Genomic DNA, 23,961 nt, shown 5'->3' with positions numbered 1-23,961 from the left:
TGGCCATAAGATTAGGACAATACAGGGCACATTTTAGTTGATATTACAGCTGTACACAGTGTATCCATCCCTGACTTTTGGGGCTCCTGGGGGTCTGAGGTCCTAGAGCAGTTCCCCTCTTTGTCTGGTTAGCAATCGAGTCTTGGTTCACATCCATATGAGGGGGGAAAGTCTTGCCTCACCTGGTTCCAAGTGAGCATGTGATTCATTTGTGGTAGACCAGACTGAAGACAAAATCACCCTGAGAAGAGTAAAAGCTTATTGTCAGAGCATCAGCAGTATCTGCTTAAATAATTAAATCTTTATTTATGTAAATAATGTGATGTATGTAGTATTAGAAACACTATTAGTATCTATATTATAGACACACAAAGTATAAAAAACATACAGTTATTTGAGAGCGTGCTAGTGAAAGTAGAAAACAACTTTTCCCCCAAAATCAAAGTGCGCGTGACCCGATCTAACGCACACGCACACAGACACATTTACGCGCACAGAGATTTTCTGTCTGTATTCTTCGAAGCAGTTTACGCTCGCTCCCTTCTGTTTACTCTGCGCACTTGCCAACGTTTACGCAGATTGCGTTACGTTCAGTGGAGAGACTTCTCAGCTGGTTAGCCAAACATCCACAGAAAAAGAGATGAGCAGGAAAACGAGACGAAGAAAACGAGAACAATTTATTTCAAGCAGAAACATAACGACAGAAAGAACAGTTGTTTAGGTATGTAAGCTCCTTTTTAAACTTTGCACAAATTTATTGCTTAAATAAGACAGCTGTGTTTATGAATGGCTGTATGTATGGGCATAAATTCAGCGTTAGCCAACATTGGCTAGTTAGCTGGCTGGCTAACATGTTAGCTTCTATCAGGCTGCGTCTAGCAGCGACCACAGAGGCTAATAAACGCTAGCTGTGTAGCTAGTTGTTGATATGACTCACTAGCGACCGTATTCACTGCTGTCCCTCAATATTGTAGGTGTATTCTCTAACATACCACTTCGCTTCCTTTGCTGCTGCATTTTCTCCACAAAGGTACTTCAAAGTTGTTTCAATGAAGCTAACGTTGTCAAGCTACATTGAGGCCAAACACACACTCAAAACTACTGTGGCCTAAACCTAACTTCCTGCGTTAGCTAGCTCGATTCACAGTTGGACATGAAATAACAGAATATTGTAAGATTTTCTAAAACAAACTACCAGCTAATGCCAGTAGCGGTTACAGGCGTTTAGTTATCAGATGGAACAACGTCTTCTCCGGGACTGCGAAATGTGCTGCAGTCGTATCAGCTCAGGTTAGCTCTGTTAGCAAAGTCGAGCTCCTTTGGCCATTCAGCTCTGCACCTCAACAGTTTTCTGTCCCAACATGTGAAACGGTAGCAGCTTGAACAAAACTGTGGTTTGCAGTCTCTTAAGTTTGCATTTAAGTGTTCACTACTTTCTAAAGTCATATTGAGAAATGAGTAAGAGGTGGTGGTGCAGGCAAGTTGATCATTTGAGTGTGGGTGGTGAGACGAGGCCCTGTTGATACAGCTAGATGTGCTGTGTTTCCCCTGAAATCTCATCAACAACACTGTGCTGCTTGAAAATAACAAATGGATTGATTATTAAATTAAAGACTTTTCTTTCTATCAGGACCACCACTACTGCATGTACTCTTAGCTAATTATAGTGTAAGGTGCCATTGATACACAAATAACACACATTAAAAGGGAGATACATTTACAAATTTAGTATACTGTCAACAAAACTTAATGTAGGACACAGTGGACTGGCAATGCAGAGACAGCAGTGGTAGTGGTAATTAAATAGAAAGTATAACACTACAGTTAACTACAGTGCTAAACTGTGAGAGATGATAAGTTGATATTTATTGAAAAGCCTCTGGAGAGGTCTTCGATTTGGGAGAGCAGTGTTCAGAACATGTGGTGCATGGTGAAAACATGATCAATAACTGATGTGAAGCCTATTGTTTTTAGTTCATCTGTCAGGAAATGAACTGAGGAAGTTTTTATTAGTAAACAATGCTGAGATGTGGTCAGGTGGCTGAGGAGGTGCTCAGTGTCTCATAAGTCACTGTTCATCAGGCTCTGCACAAGTAGTTGATCTATAATCAAACTGAAAATGAATAGGCTGTTTATTTTATGTGGCTACATAGCATGAAGTCAGGAAATGAAAGGCTTCCACATAGGGTCATGGTTAACAGCACTTAATAAGCACATTCACAAGAAAAGATTATGTTTTGCTTGTTTCTTATCTGTGTTTTAGATGTTGTCATAAGAACATGAAAACATTTCTTTGTATTTCATGATTTGATTTAATTGTATTAGCATTTCATAAGTAAAAAGCTTACTGTGTGTAAAACACTATGGGAGTGGTGTATTAGGTACCAATGTAAAGTCTCTGGGCATATTTTTAATTTTTAAGTTAGTGGTGTCTGAATTGGCAGATCTAAGAAACTGTCCCTGTGTGACAGATATCTCTTCCTGCGAAGAAACTGTTGAACCCCAGTTGCGTAGTAATTGAGGTCAGGTTTGTAGCCTGTGGCGTGCTGTATAGTGGATACAGCTGGGTGTGAGGGTGCATGCAGGTTAGTGGGAGTAATAAACTGGTAAAGTTTCTCTGCCCAGTTTGATGTTGTCAGACAAGAGGGGACCGTGACACTGCACACACTGCAGACAAGAACTTGATCTTAGTGCCTAAAAAATACTATTGTGTAGTTTACAGTAAAGTAGATGTTAACACACCATCAGTTGTTATGAAGAAGGCTTGACTTGCAGTAATGAATCTATAGATGTATGGGGATGCGTCCTGATGTATTTGTTGTGTACCTAAAACGTTTTGATAACAAGCTATTTTAGAACATATTTCCCAACTAACTGCATTATTTTAAATTAGTTTATAGCAGGGAAAGTCGAACAATAAATTGTCACCCTAAAATTGGTGAAACATATAAAAGCACAGACAGAAGCATCATGAAGTCAAGCTGCTTTATGACCAGTTAAGGTGGATTTTTACCAAAGACAGAAAACTCAAACCTGTGTTGCAGCAAAGGCCTCCATCTCTATGGATGGAAGCCTATGGATTATTAAGTTTGCACCGCTTGTATTTTTTCATACAAGAGCTGCTATTTCTTTGAGCTTAGGTTAAAGAAGATGTGTGGGAGTGATTGTCCCTCTTGATTTGTGTAAGACTAACCCTCTCTCATATATACATACAGCAGCATTGATTTTTTGCTGTGAGTTGCTAGATCTGACAGATGCCTCTGTGGGAGGAAAAAACTGTGTGACCTACTACATGGGATGTAATTAAAGGCATAAATGTAACTTCAGTCAGGGCAGAATGTTTTCAATTTATTATGGGATCTGACTTTAGCAGAAATTCTGGTTGTTCCTTCATTTGATGAAGTTGAGCCTGTTTCCCACATAAACAACAAACTCAGCTTCTCAGGGAATGAGTTGATGCAGCTGCACTGTAGTTGAAGTTGTTGTCATAAAGATCAGAAGTAATTCTGAATCCCACCGTGTTCATAGACTGGTACTAGCACCGGCTTCTTTTTTAAAGTGACTACAAATATCCTAAATGGGGCAGCTCTGGTTAAATCAGTTTGATTGTTTAGGGGTCTGGATTGATAGGATATTATTGATACAATGTCATTTATGATTCTGCTCATTGGTCCAATTCTGTATTGATTCCCGTAACTATTCCTGATCATTTTGTGTGGAAAAAAGTTGGCACCATCAAAGTAGCTGTTTTATTTTCTCTGAGTCTGAACATAGTGTAAAGACAGAGCAGAAAAAAGGCATGAAGTTAACTAAGCTGTGTAAAAGCTCCACTGTTTAACTGCTGTTTTCATTTAGGTTTTTCTCAGTCAATGAAAAGATCTCAGCCTTCCTGCATGGCGCTTAAGTTATTATAACAGGATATTTACCCTCTGTAATGGACCTGCTGCTCAGTTGGGAAGCAGTGGCACTTGTGTCAAATACATGGCATGTCTGGAGTTTAAGCCCATGTTGTGTAGAAAGATGTGTTAGTATATTGCTGATGTTTCCACCCTTTTTGGAATGAACATTTTACAGACATTGCAACAGCACTGTCGTCATTGTTCTTTGTGAAATGAAGCTGAGCTTTGGAGCGTTTCTTCGCTATGACTCCTTGTTACAAGTTTCCAGCAGCAGCGTAGAAACATGAGTTTTACGTCAATGTATTGAAATGTGCCACTGTCAGAACAATGTGTGTCAGGATCGATAAAGGGAATTGATCAGTTTGGAATAGTGCAGAACAATTAATCGTATTAAAAACGCGATCTTGATTCATAGCTCCACGTGATCTCATTTCAAAGTGAGAATGACGTAAGGAATCTGACCAACCCCACTGCGCTTGTAGTCCTTGTACCAAACAAAAGGTTCACATTCTGAGGTGTGGATGTTTTTCAGATTCTGACAAGTTGATGAAAGTGAAAATCTCGTACATCACAAGCAATGTTTATTGTTGTAGCAGCCGCAGGGTGACACCACAATTGTATATAATCACCTTGCTGCCGCACAACCTCACAGACATCAATACCAGGAACCTTATACAGTGCATCTCCATCAGTGTGCTCTTCAAGCTTGTCACAGACACAATGAGATTACAGAGGTGCTGTGTAAGTGAGAGAAGACAAGAGACTGAAGTGTTTGTTGTTATGTTCAGTCTCAGATTCATGATGCTGCTGCATTTAAACTAAAAACAGGAGTATTCCCTTTCTGTGCTCGTCCTATATCAGACACCATCAAATTTTTTTTGTTGCATTTAGGTAAATTAGTGTGATACATATTTACAGGGCGGAAAAATTCGTTAGAGATTATTGTGATCGCAATTCTAAACAAGAAAATCACAATTTTCATTTTATCTAGAACCGTGCAGCTCCAGGTCGGAGACATGCTATTCCAATGGTTCAGACAATTTGGAACCGGTTCTCAGCTGGAACTGGTTCTCAGTTGCTCTCCCTAAACACAGTGGTGGCCCTATGGAGATGAGAGTAAATAAAAAGTGATGTTAAGATATGTTTTTATTTCAGCAAACACAATAAAAAGCTACATATAAAAATCCAGTCATCACTCCACCTAACGGGCTCAGAGATCATGTTACTCCTGTTAACGACATCAGAGAAGCTTCGTCACTCTCTGCATTATCCACTATCTCAGACATTTCCTCCTCCTCCTCTCTTGTCCTCCATGTCATTATTATGAGTAAGAAGTGGTCATGAACCTCTTGGGCAGTGAACTGTTATCCTGATGGTACAATACCAGGAACAACCTGTTAGCCTGTGACCTTTGTTACACTGCTCTCAAACCAGTGTAGTCTTTTTTCCCATAAAAAGAAAATAGTCCTATTAACAGTGTATTTTGTGAAAGAGGAGAGGAGGTGACCTATTTATCAGTTCAGCCAGTCTTACGAGTCATAATAAAATATTTACTGATTAAATTAAGACAGATTTTCTAAAATATTATAATGCATCATTATTAATATCATGCTAAGTATTCTAGGACTGAACAAAACAAAAAACAAAGCCATGCATTTCAGTAATATCTAAATTTAATCATTCAACAAACAAAGTGCATCTCAAATTCTTGGTGGGCATTTATTTTTAAATGCTTTTGCTTCGACTTGAGCTGACTTGATCTGCAGTAATTAAAGAGTTAGCAATTGGTTTATATTGAGCACAAAAGGTTGCAGTTTAGAAACATGTGTAACTTGAAACATCCTCTCAATGGGAGGATGCCTCTAGGCCAACAACGAAGTTCCGAAGCTCCATCTTCAATGAGCTTTGTTACATCCTAATAGATAAATACAAACACATGTTGCCAGTGACCAGCTTGTTATAGCACAGGAAGCAGGAAGAGGAAAGGGAAGCAAAGTAGAAGAAATGGGATGTGAGAGGAGAAGTGAAAATAGAGTGGATGTAATGGGAAAGAATGGAGTGGAGTGGAAAACTGAGAGGAGAGGAGTAAAGAACTGGAGTAGCCAGGGAGAGCGTTATTATTAGAAGAAGAAATCAGAAACATTAGAGAACATGTCCTGTCCTCCTGGAGGAAGATCTGGCCTGGTTTTCTGTTAGAAAGGCCAAACACTGTCAGCTGGTTGCTGTGTTATTGCTTTGTTGTCTGCATAAAACTGTTTCATTAGATTTGAGTTATTGACAGCTTTTTGGCCTGCTCTCACACTCCCCCAGTGTCTCTCACCATTCTGTTCATGAGACGTTTTATTTGGCTTGACCACAACAGCCAGGCCAGACATAGAAATAAAAACGTCTGTCTCTGACTGACTGACCTTTGAATGCCTTGTGACTGAATGATGAGGTTACACCATTGGTTTCTATTTCAGTTTCTATTATGTCCACAGGGGGTCCTTTACAGGCAGCCTTGCTAACTTAGCCTCTCTAGATTTACTGATTTTTCAGAACGACCCAGACTTTTTTAAATTTATTTATTTTTTAAAGCAAGAGACAAATCCAATGACTTTTTGGACAAACCATTTCTACTCTCCAAAGCGACAGCTGGTTAACATGTATCTTAATGGACCACGTTTCAGTCACTGTTTCAAACTTGTTGCATTGTCATGACAACAGAAATGGTAATGAGAAAAGCTTTATTTTGAATTTCAGCTGTATTAAAATACTATAAATGTGAGAACAGAGAGGAGAGAAGAGAACAAATAAAGAGCTGAAACCAGATGGCACTGGGCTGCAAACCAGCTGACAAGAGACTGAAACCAACAGACACTAAACTGAAACCAGCTGACACAAGACTGAAACCAGCTGACACTAGACTGAAACCAACAGAGAATAGACTGAAAACAGACTGAAACCAACTGACACTAGACTGAAACCAGCTGACACTAGACTGAAACCAGCTTACACTAGACTGAAACCAGCTGACACTAGATTGAAACCAGCTGACATGAGGCTGAAACCAGCTAACAAGAGACTGAAACCAGCTAACAAAAGACTGACACCAGCGAACATGAGACTGAAACCAGCGAACATGAGACTGAAACCAGCTGGCACTAGACTGAAACCAGCTGACATTAGATTGAAACCAGCTGACATGAGGCTGAAACCAGCTAACAAGAGACTGAAACCAGCTGACACTAGGATGAAACCAGCTGGCACTAGACTGATGAGGCAGGATGCAAATAGGATGCAATGATGTCATGATTATGCTAATTTGCGCATTACTATCATCTTACTGTCATGTAGTTACATTTTGCACATTATTTACAGTTGCTCCACAACAGTTTTCAACTATGTCCTTAATTACGCACATTGAACACTCTCCAGACATGTAACGGGTTTTGTTTCTCTTTGAGTCTAATTTCTGCCATTTTATTTGCTGGTTATTGTGGTACGACACAGATGTAGACAAGTAGTATATAGAAAAAGTAATTTGATACTAATACATGTGTTTGAATCTATTTAAAGATTTTTGTTCAGTACAACACCACAACACTTCATCACACATTTTCTCAAATGATTTGTGTCCTTTAGGATGTTGTTTGTGGGCTACAGAAGCAATTTCTAATTGTACATTTTAGCTGTTTTGTCAAAATGCACTGTGCTACACATTAAATATGACAATATGGTTAAAATTTTATGAAATCTAACTATATATATATAACTATAATCTTATTTTTTTCTGTCTGTCTTTCAGGTGTTACGTTGAAATCTCAGTACGCAGCAGCCCTCACACTGAGGAGCCAAAGCTTCACCTGCGGCTCCATAGGACCAAGCAGTTATGTGACAGATTGATCAGCGTCTGTATGACAGCGGACAAGTACACAGATCTAGTGCCTAAAGCAGCACAAACTCTAAAATCAGTTAGCTCAGACCTATGGCAGTAAATCACACAACTGAAGTATTTGGTCATAACCGAAGATCAGATGTAAAAAACAGGAACTTTTAAAGTCCTCCAGTGTTTTTGATCAACTGAACACATTCCTGCATTCAACTTCTGCACTGGGGTCGGGTGCATGGGTGTTGTGCTGACAACAGGCTATTGTCATGGTGGCCTGGTATGTCTGAGCCTGAAGCGAGTGGAGCTTCTCAGTTTCATATAGAATGTTAGCATATGGCTAACTACGTATGGTGACAGTTAAGGCCATTATCCTCCACCCCTTTATCACCATCTCTGGCCCCTACAAGGGGGTATAAATTCATTGGTAGTGGCACCCCTTTACCCCATCATCTTTTCATTTCTCTCTCTCTCTCTCTTTCATCTGTCTTTCAATCATCCATCCACCAACCCAACAATCATCACCTTTTGCTTCACACTCATTAGCCCTCATCATTTTTGTATAGTACTTAGCGCTCTTTAGCTCAGCCTAACAAAGCTCTGGTCCTTAAGGAGATCCACCTCTTTCCTTTGACCTCATCTCACATCTGTCCCATTTCAGCCACAGCCCAGTACCTGTCCTAACCCCAGTGTAACTCAATCCGGACCAGCATAGACCACCCTAAAGTCTGACACTCGAGCCGCTAGGCGGCAGTTTTGGTGGTTGCTTTGGTTGCATGGAATCGGCTTAACCGTGGAGAGACCAGGATACCACAAACTGATGGACTTTGACAAGCGAGGAGTGGGGGGAGGAGGGGGCGGTGGAGGAGGCGGAGGAGGTGGTGGTGGTGGTGGTGGTTGTGGAGGTGGAGGCAAGGGGGAGGCAGAGGAGGGGAAGAGGATGTCTGGGAAGACGGGGAGTCGATCAGGGCACGGTGGCCGGGGTGCTGGCTCCAACTCCGGGGTTCTGATGGTCGGACCAAACTTCCGGGTCGGAAAGAAGATCGGCTGTGGGAACTTTGGAGAGCTGCGACTTGGAAAGAACTTGTACACCAACGAATACGTGGCTATCAAACTGGTAAAAATCCTTCCTCTGTGTATGGTTGTTTTAGGGCAGCACTTAGAATTTAAGAGCCCTAACCCTGAATTGCAACTAAAAGTGACAGAAAATTGGTTCACATTGTATCTAAATATTATGTATCTGGTACATGTTAAAAATTTGTGCTTGACTACCCTGAATCTGGTAGTGTTGTCAGAAAAATGCCTATCATGGATTTTATTAAATTAACTTTACTGCCTCTATTGTGTAATATTCTAATTCAAACACAATTATCCATTGCAGGAGCCAATCAAATCGCGGGCACCTCAGCTCCACCTAGAATATCGCTTCTACAAACAGCTGGGAAGTTCAGGTGAATACCGACATCTCTTCTGTTAGATTGTCTACTGTGTGAATTAGTCATGTCATAACTAAAGGATTTTTTTTGATAAAGAAAACCCTTCAAGTTAGCTTATAAGAAGCTAGCTTTGTATAGCTTTGTATTCTACATTTGTAGAATTGTTTTTGTATTGTAGTATTCTCTTCATTTTTTCTGGTGTTCCTCTCATGTTTGCCCAAATTGCAAGACACATTTCCCTGTGCACTGCTGTCCCTGCAAAGCTTAACACAGAGGCAAAAACAAACTTAAATGTACAACACACAGGTATGAAAGAAACCACCATAAATGTTTTCAAAAAATGACATCAGACGTGATAAAATCACTGAATACTTACTCGACTTTTACTTGAACACTGGCTTTTGTCTGTATTTGGACTTTTAGCCTTTCGACTTGGATCGACTTGATGTTCTCCTCACGACCAGAGATTAAAAATCCTCTTCAAATCTTTATTTTCATGAATACACTTTCAGTCAGTCCGTTGTGTGGGCGGGAGAAAGATTGTGATTGTTTTCCCGGGGAAACACACCAAGGCACAGCTGATCATTTTGTTTTAACGTCTTATAATGTCTGCTGTGGAATGTGGAAATGATACTTTGATTAAATAATCTTTGCCTGCAGCTGCTGTCAGTTTGTCTGCTGTCTGTAATTACACTGTGTTATAATGGATGCAATAATGACTAATGTTGGAATTATACATAAATGTACCTGTATCCATTTCCTGTTATGTCTTTCATCCAGAGGGTGTTCCTCAGGTGTTTTACTTTGGACCCTGTGGTAAATATAATGCTATGGTTCTGGAGCTGCTTGGACCCAGCTTAGAAGATCTGTTTGACCTCTGTGACCGGACCTTCTCTCTAAAGACTGTACTCATGATAGCCATACAATTGGTAAGACAGACACACAAGAAAACATTTTTCACCACCTTTTTGCATTGCCTTTTTAATGTATTCTACTCTGACCTACATCTTTTAGATAACCCGTATGGAGTTTGTCCACACCAGGAGCCTGATCTACCGAGACGTGAAGCCTGAGAACTTCCTAGTGGGCCGACCCGGCTCCAAACGGCAGCACACCATCCACATCATAGACTTTGGCCTGGCAAAAGAGTACATAGACCCAGAGACCAAAAAACACATCCCATACAGAGAACACAAGAGTCTCACTGGAACGGCTAGATACATGAGCATCAATACACACCTGGGGAAAGGTGAGCTCTAACCCAAACCATAGATCCACACCATATTAACAATAGGTAGGCCCAGTCAGAGCTGAATAACATGGTGACTCTCCCTTTAGTCTGACAGTTGTGAGTGAAGCAAAAAGATTATGAAGAGTTTAAAATAATTGTAAACAAAGTTAATGCACACAGCTGTGACATAGTGCATTAATGTTGCTGTAAGAGTCTTATACCACAGAGTATGTGTGGAGACAGATCATTGAAAGAGAAGCAATGTTGTGAATGCACAGAAGAAAGTGTAAATATCTGTGACATATGACATTTAAAGTAGAAATAAGGAGAGAAATGGGGATGTGGTATACTAAGGCTGGGTATTGCCACTGATTTTCTGAATTGATTCAATTCAAATTCACAGGCATTCGATTCCTGATTCGATTGGATATCGATTCAGTCAGAGATATTTCAGTTACAATATGAATTTGTCTTGGATATGAATGTGATTTTCAGAGCAATTGCTGTAAATTGTTCCTCTAACCTGGGGCATTATTTTACTTACATTACGAGTGGACACAAAGCAGTTACATTAATGCTGTCTGTTTAACATGACAAACAATTTACACACATCTCAATAAATAATAGATGTAATGTGTTGTTAACACACCCCAGTGCACCGGCTACACTGTGTATAAACAGGTACACACAGCGTCTTCTTGCACATCTTTTACATACAGCTTTGCTTTTGTCCAGCTCCTCACTGTCTTTTAAGTCTGAAATGCAGCCACACGTCTGTCTTTAAACTTGCTGCTGACTTCTTTAGGACCTGTCTGTCATGTTATCATGTGCAGAGGTGTAGTGCTGTTTGTTTACTTACCGGAGCACACCTATGGTGCACGCGCACGGTTTAGTTCCGGCTCAGTTCAAACATGAAATCCTATGGTGACAAGTTTACATACATTTAATGACTAGTGTCGAGCAAATGAAGTGGCATTGGAAACATCCATACAGAGGAAAAGCTGCGGTGCAGGCAGAGGTCTGGTGAAGCTAACAGGCCAGGCTAAGAAAACGCAGCTAACCTAGCTTTTCATAGCTTTCGGCAGCTCCAGCAGCACTACACCTACGCTCATCTGACCAGATCTAGTTATGACAGCTTCACACCTCCACAGGAGAATGTAAAAGACAAATATTAAAAGATCGATTATGGCTTTTATGAATCGATATCGTCTAATTCAAATAAATATTGATTTTAATCAGAGAATTTATTTTTCAACCCAGCGCTATGGTGTACCCCTCTGTTTCTCTGGTGTAAGGCATAGCCTTCCCTTCTGATGCTGTCTGGCCTGTAGGCTTGTTTTTGATTTTTCTTGTGTGTGAAAAAATCCAATAACAATATTGAACAAAACAAAAGATACAAAAACACTGTAAATACTGTAAATACTGCTGGACACAACTGTTCTGCAACATGTAACCATCACCTAGTTCACCTGGACATCTGAGTTGCTGCCTACATCTCCAATTTTCCTCAACGGTTTAAATAGGTTTGGTGTTATCCTCATCACGCCTGTTGACGAACAATCAAACCAACTGGAGCTTTTTAGGTGAAATTGAGAATTGCCCTGAACAACATTGGGTGCAAAACAGTTGGATGTGGTTTCCACTTCATTTCAATTCAGCACACAAAACAGCACAGACCTGAATTGACTGTTCTGTGAGGCACATAAACAAAATGTCATGTGCACAAACAGCGCTTGTAAATAATATCAACAAAATAAAGCAGAACAGATATGCCTCTATTTTTATCAGTCCAGTTGTTTCACTTCCACCAGTAACAGAAGTGTATTTTATGCTTAAAGTCTTCTATTTTACACACAGACTACAGTGAGTGTGTAGTGGGCTCTGAGTGCTGCCAAACATTTGGGTGACCCACAGTCAATACTGTGCCTGAACACCTATATAGACACTGATGGAAGATTGAAGCTGCTGCTGCTGCTAATGTGCTGCTTTTATGAGCTGGTTGTGTAGACATTGTGTAACAGATATTTGATTTGGCTGAAGAGAGGCTCAATCCAAATGGAAAAAGATCTGTACTGTGCCTGCCAGTGACAAGATTAAATTAAAGTTTACCACGACATCTCCACTACTTACTGCTGTTTGATTACCGCCTCACATGCTCTTCATTAAGTCCATTAATAAGTGAGGAGCAATAAAATTAGCTGTGTGAAGTTCCTGAAATATTTCACTCCTCAAGTGGGAAAAGTAGTGAAGTGAAGGTCGTTTGCATCTGCTTCATTTTTTAAATATTAGTTACCATCAGTGCTGATGGAGTTATAGTACCATGAAGGAATGAGACCACAGTGAATAGAAAAGCCTATTTCTCTCAGTACAGTACGGATGTCGAAGCATAGTTTTTGTGTTGTTAGCTTTAGAGGTGTTAAAACTGACACTACTGACACAGTCCACACTGTCCCTTGTTATTTCAGAGCAAAGCAGGCGGGATGACCTGGAGGCTCTAGGCCACATGTTCATGTACTTCCTGCGAGGCAGTCTACCTTGGCAGGGACTCAAGGTGAGGAGACGGTTCACAGATTTTTGGCTACGTCCACACTACTAAGTTTTCATTTTAAAACAGTGTTCTAAAATGAAAACAATCTGTCCAGACGACTATCGTAGCTCTGTATCAGAAATAATCTCTGTCCAGACTAACACGCCAAAAACGCATACATATATGACCATTCACCTACACTGGACATGTGTGAGCTGGTGTAAACAGGAAGTAGGTCGTCTACTCTGCAGTTGATTAGTCGCACAAAATACTCTGAACAAGGAACAACAAAGACAGCTGCAGTGTTAAAATGCAGAATGTAAGTGAACATCAGCTGCTAGCAAAGACAACAAGGTCAGTAACACTGTAATTCATTATCATGTTGTATTCACCACTGGTAGTCCAGGCTGATGAGAGCCAATCAGGGAGCGATGGTGGTGTCTACATCATTGTTTCTAAATGTCTCAGTTTCTGTCTGTCCAGACTACAACACAAGCCCAGAGTTTTCTAAATAAAACAGAACTCCGGAGTTTTCATAATAAAACCGGGCCAGCAATGTTTCCAGAAGTCTCTGTTTTCGGAAACACAGCATTAGTGTGAAAGTGTGAAACATAGGAAGAGAGATGCTTTTTAAAACGAAAAATGTAGTAGTGTGGACATAGCCTTTGTCTTTTCACTTCCTGTTATACCTCTGTCTTTACTTTGTATCCATCCTTCACCTGTTATCGATGAATTCCTCCCTGTGTCTCTCCTCATCAGGCCGACACTCTGAAAGAACGTTATCAGAAGATAGGAGACACCAAGCGAGACACACCGATAGAGGTCCTTTGTGAGAGCTTCCCAGGTTTGTACACACTCACGCACACACACGTACAGTCTGCTGATGTGAGCATATGTTGATCAAATTTTCTGTATATGTGTGGGTTGGGTGCTTGTGTGTGTGTGTGCGCGTGTGAATTGTGTTTGTGCGCCCGTGTGTGTGTTACAGAAGAGATGGCCACATACCTGCGGTACGTGCGTCGGCTGGACTTCTTCGAGAAGCCGGACTACGACTATCTGAGGAAACTCTTCACAGACCTCTTTGACAGAAATGGATACATCTTTGACTACCAGTACGACTGGACTGGAAAGCCACTGGTCAGTGTGCAGTGGGTTTTTTGTACAGTACCCACAAAGTAAGACAGACATAACATAACAGTGATACATAAACTTCTGACTGAGGTCAGAAGGTCAGCAGAAAACAGTGTAGAAGTTCAGGTAATGTGAGCTGTGAGTTCAGTGTCACGTTCATGACACATTTGAGTAGTGCATGATCTTGTCATTACTGGCATTACTAACAAGCGTTTACATTTGTTGTAATTAGTTTTCTTAATAACACTAGAGTTCATTGTACAGGACTCCTGGTGATATCCATAAGATCACTTATCCATATAAGAAAAAGTCCATATAAGAAAACATCAAATATCCAGGCTTGTCTTTCCTCTCTGTTCCCATGGTGACATCACTGCCTGTGTCTTTAGCCCACTCCCATTGGTCCAGTGGCCAGCGAGACTCCACTTCAGACAAGCAACCGAGAAAAAGCACCGCAGACCAAAAACCAGGTACGCACACTCACCTTAGTGTTTCCAGATACATGATGTGCAGTATGTGAGTCTGAATATGTGGAACAGATTCAGTACATCACCAAACACACACACACACACACACACACAGCTGGACACATGAAGCAGCCCTGACTCTCACTCAGTGCTGCACTCAGATATTTATCATTTCCTCATATTTTAATGTACCCTCCCTTCCCCAAGTAGAGATTAATACTCGGCTTCTTCACCAGTAGACCATATAAAAGACCTAAAATGAAATAATTTTAAAAACATTTAAGTAAAACGCTGCAACGTAAGAACAGTCTGGGGGGGGGCAGCAGCTTGGGTCACGTCTGTGAGGGTTGATTAAATATGTGAGCCCAGTCCTGGAACACGCACACTAAGGGAATGAACGACAGGTACACAGAGAGGGCTGGTAAAAACTTTATGGCTTTTTTGACCGAACCATGAGGTGGCAGCAGATCTGGAAGTTTCCCGGTGCTCACGATGGTCAGTCCAACTGTATCTGCACTGCAAGCGACAATAACATCAGGGAGGAGAAGGTACATGATCTTCTTCTGCCCTGAACTTGATCTCACATTTTCTGTTGATCAGTGCCAGAAAACTTAAGTATTGCATCTTAAAGTTGCTTCATGAAAAGGTCACGTTATGGGAAAGTTCACTGTGTTTGTGTTTCTTTAAAAATGGTATTAAATGTAAATATTCTATTTTATGAAAATTAAATACTGCAGTTCAATTCCATATACACATTCATACCAACAACCAACACATTACATGGTCACAAAGGGTTGGGCGGTATAATCTGCAGTGTATATACTTGTACTGTGTGTTATGTGGGGATGTCACGAGACCAAAAAGGTGGTAGTTGGTACCAATGAAATTCCAATCTGAGTGATCTGATCACAAGTGGACACCTAGTACGTCACCTGACATTAGAATACGTTATTCCACCTTGCTGTTCTGAATAAAAGGTAGGAACATGGAATGATGGGCATTGTTGTTCGGCCTTTATGCCAGCAGCAGAGGTCGTCACAGAGCTGGATCTACGTCTGTGTAAAAGGGAGAGCCAGCATTCTGGGACAGGACACTGACACAGTTGTTATATGTCACACGCTGATTCTGGAACGCTGGCCTGCTCTCTAAAATCACACACCGGTCTCTGTGTGGTTCGTTGTAAAAGAGCAAAGATGCCTGTTTGAGAAGAGAGAGAAAGAGAGAAAAAAATTCAAAATCAATATGTGATGTTCACAAATAAATCAATGTATGGGGAACACTAACATTTTTGGTTATGAAACTGTGGCGAGACAAATTAGTCAGTAGAGTAGGTGGTCCTTGAAAGTGGCCCCAGAGACATTTACGTCCATATGTGGTCCAGACACCTCCAGATGTGGTCCGAGTGATCGGATCTCATATGTGTCTTTGGTGCAGTCACACCTGAACTTAGAGCTGTCCATTTGTGATGGGATCAACTGAGACCATGTTGATGCAGGTCTGAACGGCTGCTTAGATCAGTCTGAGGCGTTTCCTCCTGTGTCTCTGTTTATATACTGGCTTATGGTTGTCTTGAACTTGTCGCTTGGCGTGGTTTTTTGTTTTTTTTTCCATAAGTTGTGGTGGACCTGTCGCTGCGCCCACACTTGCTGCCACCATTCCACGTGTTGTTATTGTTTACTGTGCCTGTTTTCTTTTTTGTTAGACTAGAACAATAGTGTTGTTATGCTGCCCTCTCAATTCTAGAGGAATCACATTTCCAGTGCCTACGACATCGTCAGTACCTAATTACATGGTTCTGTAGAAGTATTGTCACATTTTCCGAATTTTGGCATTAACTTGTTGCTGTTGTATTTGTTCTTGTGACATCCCTAGTATCATGGTTTATACTGTGTATTTTCTCCCTATCATTGAAAACACTGCAAGATTCTACGTGAAAAAGTATTTATCGCCTGGAGGTGATTCACTACCCTGAGGTGGTAGTTAAAAAAAAACAGGTACCACTAATGCTGTGTTTTAGATTAACCCTGTGTGTGTGTTTTTGTCTTTTCTATTTGCTCCAGTTTTAGCATGACAGCTGTTGTACAACTTCTGTATTTTGTCCATGGTGAAATACTTGGTTCTGCCTCAGAAGCCTCGTCTGTGTTCATTTCTTCCCCCCGCCTTCTCTCAGTATTCAGACATGTCGATTTATCTTGGCACATTTCACAGTGTGCGGTTTGTACTGGTTATACCACCCACCCCTGCTTTTACATTGACGAACACAAACGCACATGAGTCTAGGTTTTCAGTAGTTAGGTTACACTGCAGGTTTGAGGGCATGTGAGGTTGAGGGAACACAGGGAATAGACCGAGTCCTTTCCCTGATGCGCAGGGCTTCCACATGTGTGCACTCTGACCGTACTGCACACCTGAGTGCTCACCCTCCTGTTGCTCCTCCACCAAATACTGAATCTGAACTCACTGTTTCTTTTTTCTTTCCTTTTTCACTCTGTACTCATTCTTTTCTCTCCTCGTCGTCCTGCTCCTCACCCACTCCTCCATCTGCTCATCTTCCCACTTCTCCCTTGCTTTATTGCTTTCCTTCTATCACTCTATTCCACCGTTTCTTTCCTTTTCCATGGCAACCGTGATCTTCCATCTCACCTGTCCTCTTCACCTTTTCCCTTCTCGACCTCCTTCTCCATCACCTTCCCCTTCTCTTTTCTCCTGCAATCGGCTTCCCGTCTCCTCTAGTCTCCAGAGGGGAAAGGCAGTGAGTCCCAGCCCACTCCAGTGACCAATCGAGAGCTGCTGGGCTCCCATCTCACTGCTGATAGGCTGGGCGGGTCTGTCCAGGTACTGAGAGGAAGGGTTAGCTCTGCTGGCTTTCTGTCTGTCTGCCTACCTGTCTGTCTGTCTGCTTGCATGACCTCCTCTGTCTCTGCAGCAGGGCTGACCTCCGGTTTGTTTCCTCACAGCCTCAACAGTTCCCTAACATGGGAATATTGGGATAGATTAAAACCTTTACCTGTCCCGGTTAGGTTTGTGTAGCCTCTGTTTTTTTCCAGCTCTGTGTCATGTTGTTAGACAGTAGTCAGGCAGCGTTTACATCCAAACTATCACTGCCTTTTTAACAACAAAATAATGGAGACTATCAGCAGGGGGACATAAGGTGGTTGCCTGGCTACCGGATACAGGATGTAGGTTGCTTTCTGGGAACTGACCAGTGACAACGTGGAGTAAGATGGGTCTGTTAAAAAAGGCCGGTTGCTAACAAGTGTGTAAATGAGACTACAGAGGTTGTCAGGGATGTTAAACATCATCATCACGTTGACCATTAAAACTGATCTACTCACCAGTTCACCTTTACAGCCTCCAGTTTATACAAACTGTCACTAACTGTGTGAGAGGAAAGGCTTTTGTAGAAGAGGTCAGAGCTAAAGCAAACTACAAGGTGAAGTTCAGTGGTGGAGACGTTGAATTGTATTGCTGAGATCTTACGAGTTGGTGCATCTCACACATAAACTATATGATGTAGGGTTTGATAAGGAAAAGTTCAACTTGTATTTGGTATTTCATTGTTGACCGGTATTAATCTGTAAATATGGGGTAACTCCATGTATGCTAGACCCAGATCTGTAAATATAGTTCATTACTTCTCACTGCTCTCGTTTGTTTGTTGGTTTTTCTTTTCAGATTTGTTAGTGGTCACTAGAACAACATGTAGTGACTGTAGTGGTATATGATCAAACAGTGCAGAGGTCATTTTGATGTGGGGAAGTTGAGAATTGAAATGTTTAATATTCCATGTAAAAACATTTGGGTTTAATGCTTTCTGAGGCACTAGGACTTTCCCTGTATTATCTGAAACTAGGTGAAAGCTCCCACTTTGTACCGATGGCTTCAGAAAGTATTCAGGCCCCCTCAGATTTTGCACACTTCATTGTATATATACTATATTTAATTTTCAATTCCATAATGACAAAGTGAAAACACTTTTTAAATTTAAATTTAATTAAATTTATTAAAATCAAAAACTGAAATTTCTTATTTACTCAAGTATACCCTTTGCTGTGGGTCAGGTGCTTCTTCTTTGCTTTATTTATCCTTGAGCTGTGTCTAGAACTTGACTGGTCCACCTGCGGCAAATTGAACTAATTGGACAGTGTAGAAAGAAACGCACCTTTGTATAAAAGCTCCCACAATTCACACTGCCGGTAGGACAAAACCAAACCATGCTTTAGCAGTCCTCTGCAAAGGTAGCTGAAGCTGGACAACCACCTCAGCAGCTCTCCATCAATCAGGGCTTCAGAGAGACGAGACAGAAGACGGTAAAAGACATATGACAGCCTGCTGGGAACCTGGTCTGATAAGACTAAAACTGAACCCTTTTAGCAGAACTGCATGGTGGGGGCAGCATCGTCATCAGCAGGGACAGGGAGACTGGTCAGACCTGAGGCAAGGATGAGAGCAGCCAAATACAGAGAGGTCGTTGAGGAAAACCTGATCTAGAGTCCAGGAGACGCGAGACTGAGCCTACAGTTCCTCTTCTAATGATGTGCTCATTAATACATCACCACCGATATGAAAACCACTGCTCTGTTGCCTAAAATGCGTTTAAACTCAAAAGGTTCTTCTCTTTTTTAACTTTCACTTTCTTTTTAATGGAATTCTTTTTATGTCCACCAACTCACGTTAGTAACAATTACATCAGCCGGTGAGCCCTTCCTTGTTTACAAAGAGACTGTAGTGAGTGTGCGTACTGATGGATAAACGGATTTTGAATGAGCTTCTGAAGGAGCAGTGAGTAACCATTAGAGATGCTGCATCTGAACCTTTTCAGTTTTGGTTCGGAGTGATCCGATTTAAAAACATTTCAGTCACTGTGTCTTCACCATTTAATCTAAAAGTTACCATTGCTTGTTGTTATAAACTCTGTGAGATGAAATCAACAGTCAGCCATGTATCAGAGGTGCTGCTGTTTTGCATGGCAACAAAATGAATGCTGACACTGCCTGTGTCTGTGGACTGTTGAGACACGTCCACATTAAGTTAGCTACATTTGAAAACAGACTTCTTCTTTGTGATGATGGACACAGATGGGCGTTTAACCAGCTGAGACTCAGCAGATTAATCGGCCTCTGTTTGTCCCAGTTGCTGAGTGAAAGCCACGAGAAGGGAAGATGTTTAGGTTTGAAAACACACGAGTGACAGCATTTTCAGATTTATCTGCCTTAGTGTGGACCAGACCTTTTAAATGTCGTCTCACCTGTATTCATTCCCTCTCTCCCATTTCTCACCCACAGGTGATGAGCTCAACCAATGGGGAGCTGAATACAGATGACCCCACTGCAGGACACTCCAATGCACCAATCACAGCCAACGCAGAGGTGGAAGTGGCTGATGATACCAAGTAAGGATACACACACACACACACACACACACACACTGGTGAATACCCTAGCTATGTGTAGAGTATGTTAGAACCTGCAACTCCTCTTTGAAACATTCATTAAACGTTCAGTCCACCGACAAGACTACACGAACCTCTGTTCAGCTGCCAAGACTTCCTGTGACTTCACCATGTTCTTTTATTTTGCTGCCAGGCTTTTACACTGAAAAGCTTCAGGAGGTGTTGACGTTGCTCTAACTGGACGATGACAGAGCAGAGAGTTTGGTTGTTCTCTCTGTCGCTATGTTTTCACTCTGTGCTACATTTAGTTTGATTTGTTTTAGGTGAAGTCTAAAATGACTTAACATGCACCATTTTATATTGACTGAGCAGACCAAACCCCTTAAACATGATCAACTTGTTCATGCATCTTCAGCTGCTAGTTAGTGTTTTAGATAATTATGTTTTTTGCTGTAAATAAAAATGAGCATATTGCTTTTTAGACTATGTTAAAAAAGTAACTGGTCTTGGTACAGATAAATACACCAAACCAATGTTTGGTGGACCTCCACCAGATACAGTGGCTAGTCAAGGATTCCTGGAACATTACTTTAAAGCCCCTTTTCCACTGGTCAAAAACCTGCTAAGACCCTCTAACAAAGGCTTTTTTCATCAATGTGAAAACGTACATTCAGCATTCACTCCAGGATCAAAAGATTAGTCACAGGTATATATCAGCTCCGGATCCATTCAGCAGTGATGTAAACACAACACCTGGGTGAACTTGTTCATTTTCACCCCTTTTCCTGCTGTGACGTCTTTCAGAGCACAAACGACAAAGCCCTGAAATAAGTTTTAAAAACACACAATCACTGATCGAAGTGTCTCACGCAGAGCCTCCGACACTTTACAGGAGCAACAACCTGGAGATGAGATGCAACAGATCTACTTTACCAGTTTGCACAGCAGCGAGCAGCTCACTCTTTCTCCTTCGCATCTGTGTGTGTGTATGTTCTCTGTAACTGCATGTGATAACGTTGCACCGTGCAGGTGTGTGTGTCTCAGAAAGGCAAACTCGGCTGTCGTGTAAAAGGAGTCAATCACCTTCTTGAGTGGGTTTACCTGCTTAATTTGTTATAAAAAGGGTAGAAGATTAAACCAGGTTTTTACAGCCAAGGAATTATATTTTATGAATGGGTGCCTTTTATTTTAACTTATGAAAAAGCTAAACACTCAGTTCATTGTCATAGGTGATGTAATAACATGAAAACAGCCCTTATTCATTAAGATCCATTCTTCTTCCTCTTGTTTTGAATCCAATTGTCTTAATATGGCCAGAGAAGAAAAAGATATAAGACATCATTAAAGGCCCTGAAAACTTGGTTTAAGATCCTATGAGATTAAATATCCGTGGTTAAGTATGTAACAGTTTAATATTGTAAAATAAAACATTGATGTGCGTCTATGTGTGTGTGTGTGTGTGTTGCAGGTGTTGCTGTTTCTTCAAGAGGAGGAAGAGGAAAGCTCTCCAGAGACACAAATGAAAACGAGAGACAAGAGAGAAACCCCTTCTCTCTTTTTCACCATTTCTTTTTCCTTCTCTCTTTCTGTAGTCCTCTTCATATAACCCCCCCTCCCAATCTCCACCCCTCTCCTCCTCTGCTGTTGGAAGTCCTGTAGTCTACAATGGGTCAGCTAGATTGGCTGGATCACCAGGCAGCACGATATGATTGCTAAGCTGATCTGTTGGTTTCTCCTGCTCTGAACCGACCAGACACACAGACAGCGACATGCTGTTCCACCCCGGAGCTTTAAATGTGGACTCTATGGTCGCAAACTGAACTCAAACTGGATAGACACAAACTGCTGTGACCACAAATGAACAGATAGACTGTGAAAGGTGAGCTGATTGGCTGACAGACTGGATTCAGCTGGTTTCCTGGCAGACTGGCTACTTCTCTATTTTTTGGTTTTGTTTTTTTCTTCTTACTGACTGGTTCAGAGGAGAGAGACGAGTAGTTCTGAGGAGATACAGAAGAGAGAGCTATGGAAGGACTGGATGCAATGAGACTGTCAGACCACACACACACACACACACACACAAAACACATGCACACACGTAGAAACGCTGCACACGGTCTTGAGCTCATCATAAAGAGACTCTGTAGACAGAAAGTTGCAGCTCTCACACATAGTTGATAAAGTTTTTATTCCCTGGGGTCAGAGGAAGTACACAGTGAGCGGCTTGGTCTATTTCCTGCAACGGATCAGGCTCGTTGTACTTGTCAGACACATTCACCCTCAGAGGAAAACCTCACAACCACCAGAATCAAGAGTTTAAAAGAGATGTTTATGTAAAAACTATGCTTTTTTCTGTTTTAATTTGTAACTAAAAAGACTGTCTGCAATTTGAAGCCTGTGTTTTTTTCTGTCTTTTTGAGTTGTTCAAAAAACTTGTGTTTTGTAGCTTCTAGTGTGTTCCTCAAAATGCAATTTTTTTAAATAACTTGTATTTTTAATTTTCTGATGTTTTGTTTTGTTTGTTTTCCTCTTTCTCCTTGGGTTTGAGGATGGAAAGTCGGATAACTCCATTAAAAAACAACCAAACAAAATAAATACTGATCTTTATGATCTTTATTTAATGGAATCATTAACAATAGTTTTTCGCCACATTGTTGAAGCTGCAGATACAGTATGGTCATACAGGCAGGTCGGGACATGGGTCTGGAAAGTGCTAAACAAAAGCCTTATTCTTTAACATAGAAGTTTTCAGAAAGGTTGAGTTGACAGGAAAAAATCCAATCGAACAGAATTTAATACCAACTGTCTTCAGCCATGTGAAGGTGTAATCATCATAAAGAAAACCAAACTGTTAGAGATAAAACATACGTTCTTTTTCTTTTCTTTTTTTTTTACTTTAAATACCTCCTATAGTTCAAGTCCAAGCTCAGTGTAATGTTGATGATTTATCTAAAACCCAAAAACATTCTGTTTGAAATGAAAGAGAAAAACGGGAAATCCTTGCGCTGCAGCAACGGGAGCAAGAACATTTGTGGCATTTTTCTTGAGAAATGTATGATTATTTGATTTTCTTAATAGGTGTCAATTTTACTTTATGTTGTTTGACTAATCAATTTATCGACTGTTCGTCTCAGGTCTAATTCAGTTAAAGAATTTAAATTAAAAATGAAATGAAATGTCTGATTATAAAGATATAGTAGTTGTGATGGAGTGGAAGTAAAGATGGCAGAATGCTAAGATGCTCACAATGTCAATGTCAATGTCAGGAGGTAGAGCGGGTTGTCCACTAATTAGAGGGCCGGAGGTTCAATCCCCGGCGCCTCCTCTCTGTGTCGAAGTGTCCTTGGGGCCCCACGTTCCCCCTGATGGCTGTTCCATCAGTGTGTGACTGTGATATATGAATGTGTGTGTGTGAATGAGGCAAGTATTGTAAAGCGCTTTGAGTGATAGAAAGTGCAAGTCCATTTACCAATGTCTGACAAGAGCTTAGTTTAGCATTTTAGCATGCTAACATTAGCTGTCATGCAAATTTGCAGTAAACACAAAGAAACTGAGGCTGAAGTATTCGGTCGTAAACCCAAATACCTGATGGTGGTGCTAGAGGACACGTAAAGGGATCAACTACATTCAATCCTGAGCGAAGCATGGATGTCTGAACCAGATTTAATGATTGTTCACCCAATAGTAGTTGAGCTATTTCACCAACGGACTGGCATCATCATCCCTTCAGCCTTCCTGCTTGTGTTACTCAAAACAACACACAGGGACTATTTATCCCTTAGTGGGCTTTATGGATCAAAAATAGTATTAAAAATATTGTGTTTTATCAGATTTACAAATGTAAATAAGATTCTGGTAAGTGCGAAAAGAAAGTTTTACATGTGTGAATAATATTGCCACTATTTCTGCTCCATAGTAGAAAACCATTATCTTCCACAACAGCTCTTCATAAAGCTGTTGTGGAAGATAATGGTTTTCTAAGGAATTGCCCGAATCCAGTTGTGATCTCA

The 23,961-nt window shown here is 41.0% G+C and overlaps 1 protein-coding gene across 4 annotated transcripts; it reads left to right on the top strand.

Annotated features, from left to right (window-relative positions):
* The first annotated feature begins 578 nt into the window (after positions 1–578).
* LOC111648383 (casein kinase I-like) lies at positions 579–22,546 on the top strand. Of its 4 annotated transcripts, none has more exons than XM_023398245.2 (12): positions 579–721; positions 7,687–8,884; positions 9,149–9,218; positions 9,984–10,132; positions 10,218–10,452; positions 12,900–12,985; positions 13,721–13,805; positions 13,953–14,098; positions 14,482–14,562; positions 17,293–17,394; positions 19,845–19,951; positions 21,420–22,546. In XM_023398245.2, exons 2-12 carry the CDS (start codon positions 8,588–8,590, stop codon positions 21,472–21,474), a joined length of 1,413 nt encoding a protein of 470 aa, XP_023254013.2. In that variant the 5' UTR covers positions 579–721; positions 7,687–8,587; the 3' UTR covers positions 21,475–22,546. The 4 variants fall into 4 exon arrangements, with proteins under 4 accessions (XP_023254013.2, XP_023254012.2, XP_023254016.2 ...); XM_023398244.2 differs by having other exon boundaries at positions 13,950–14,098; XM_023398248.2 differs by lacking the exon at positions 17,293–17,394.
* Positions 22,547–23,961: the final 1,415 nt, after the last annotated feature.

Source organism: Seriola lalandi, unplaced genomic scaffold (assembly GCF_002814215.2).
Source record: "Seriola lalandi dorsalis isolate HSWRI2012SDOR001 ecotype SW California unplaced genomic scaffold, Sedor1 jcf7180002054981, whole genome shotgun sequence".
NCBI classification, from domain to species: Eukaryota; Metazoa; Chordata; class Actinopteri; order Carangiformes; family Carangidae; genus Seriola; species Seriola lalandi.
This window is presented reverse-complemented; position numbering and strand designations above follow the sequence as displayed.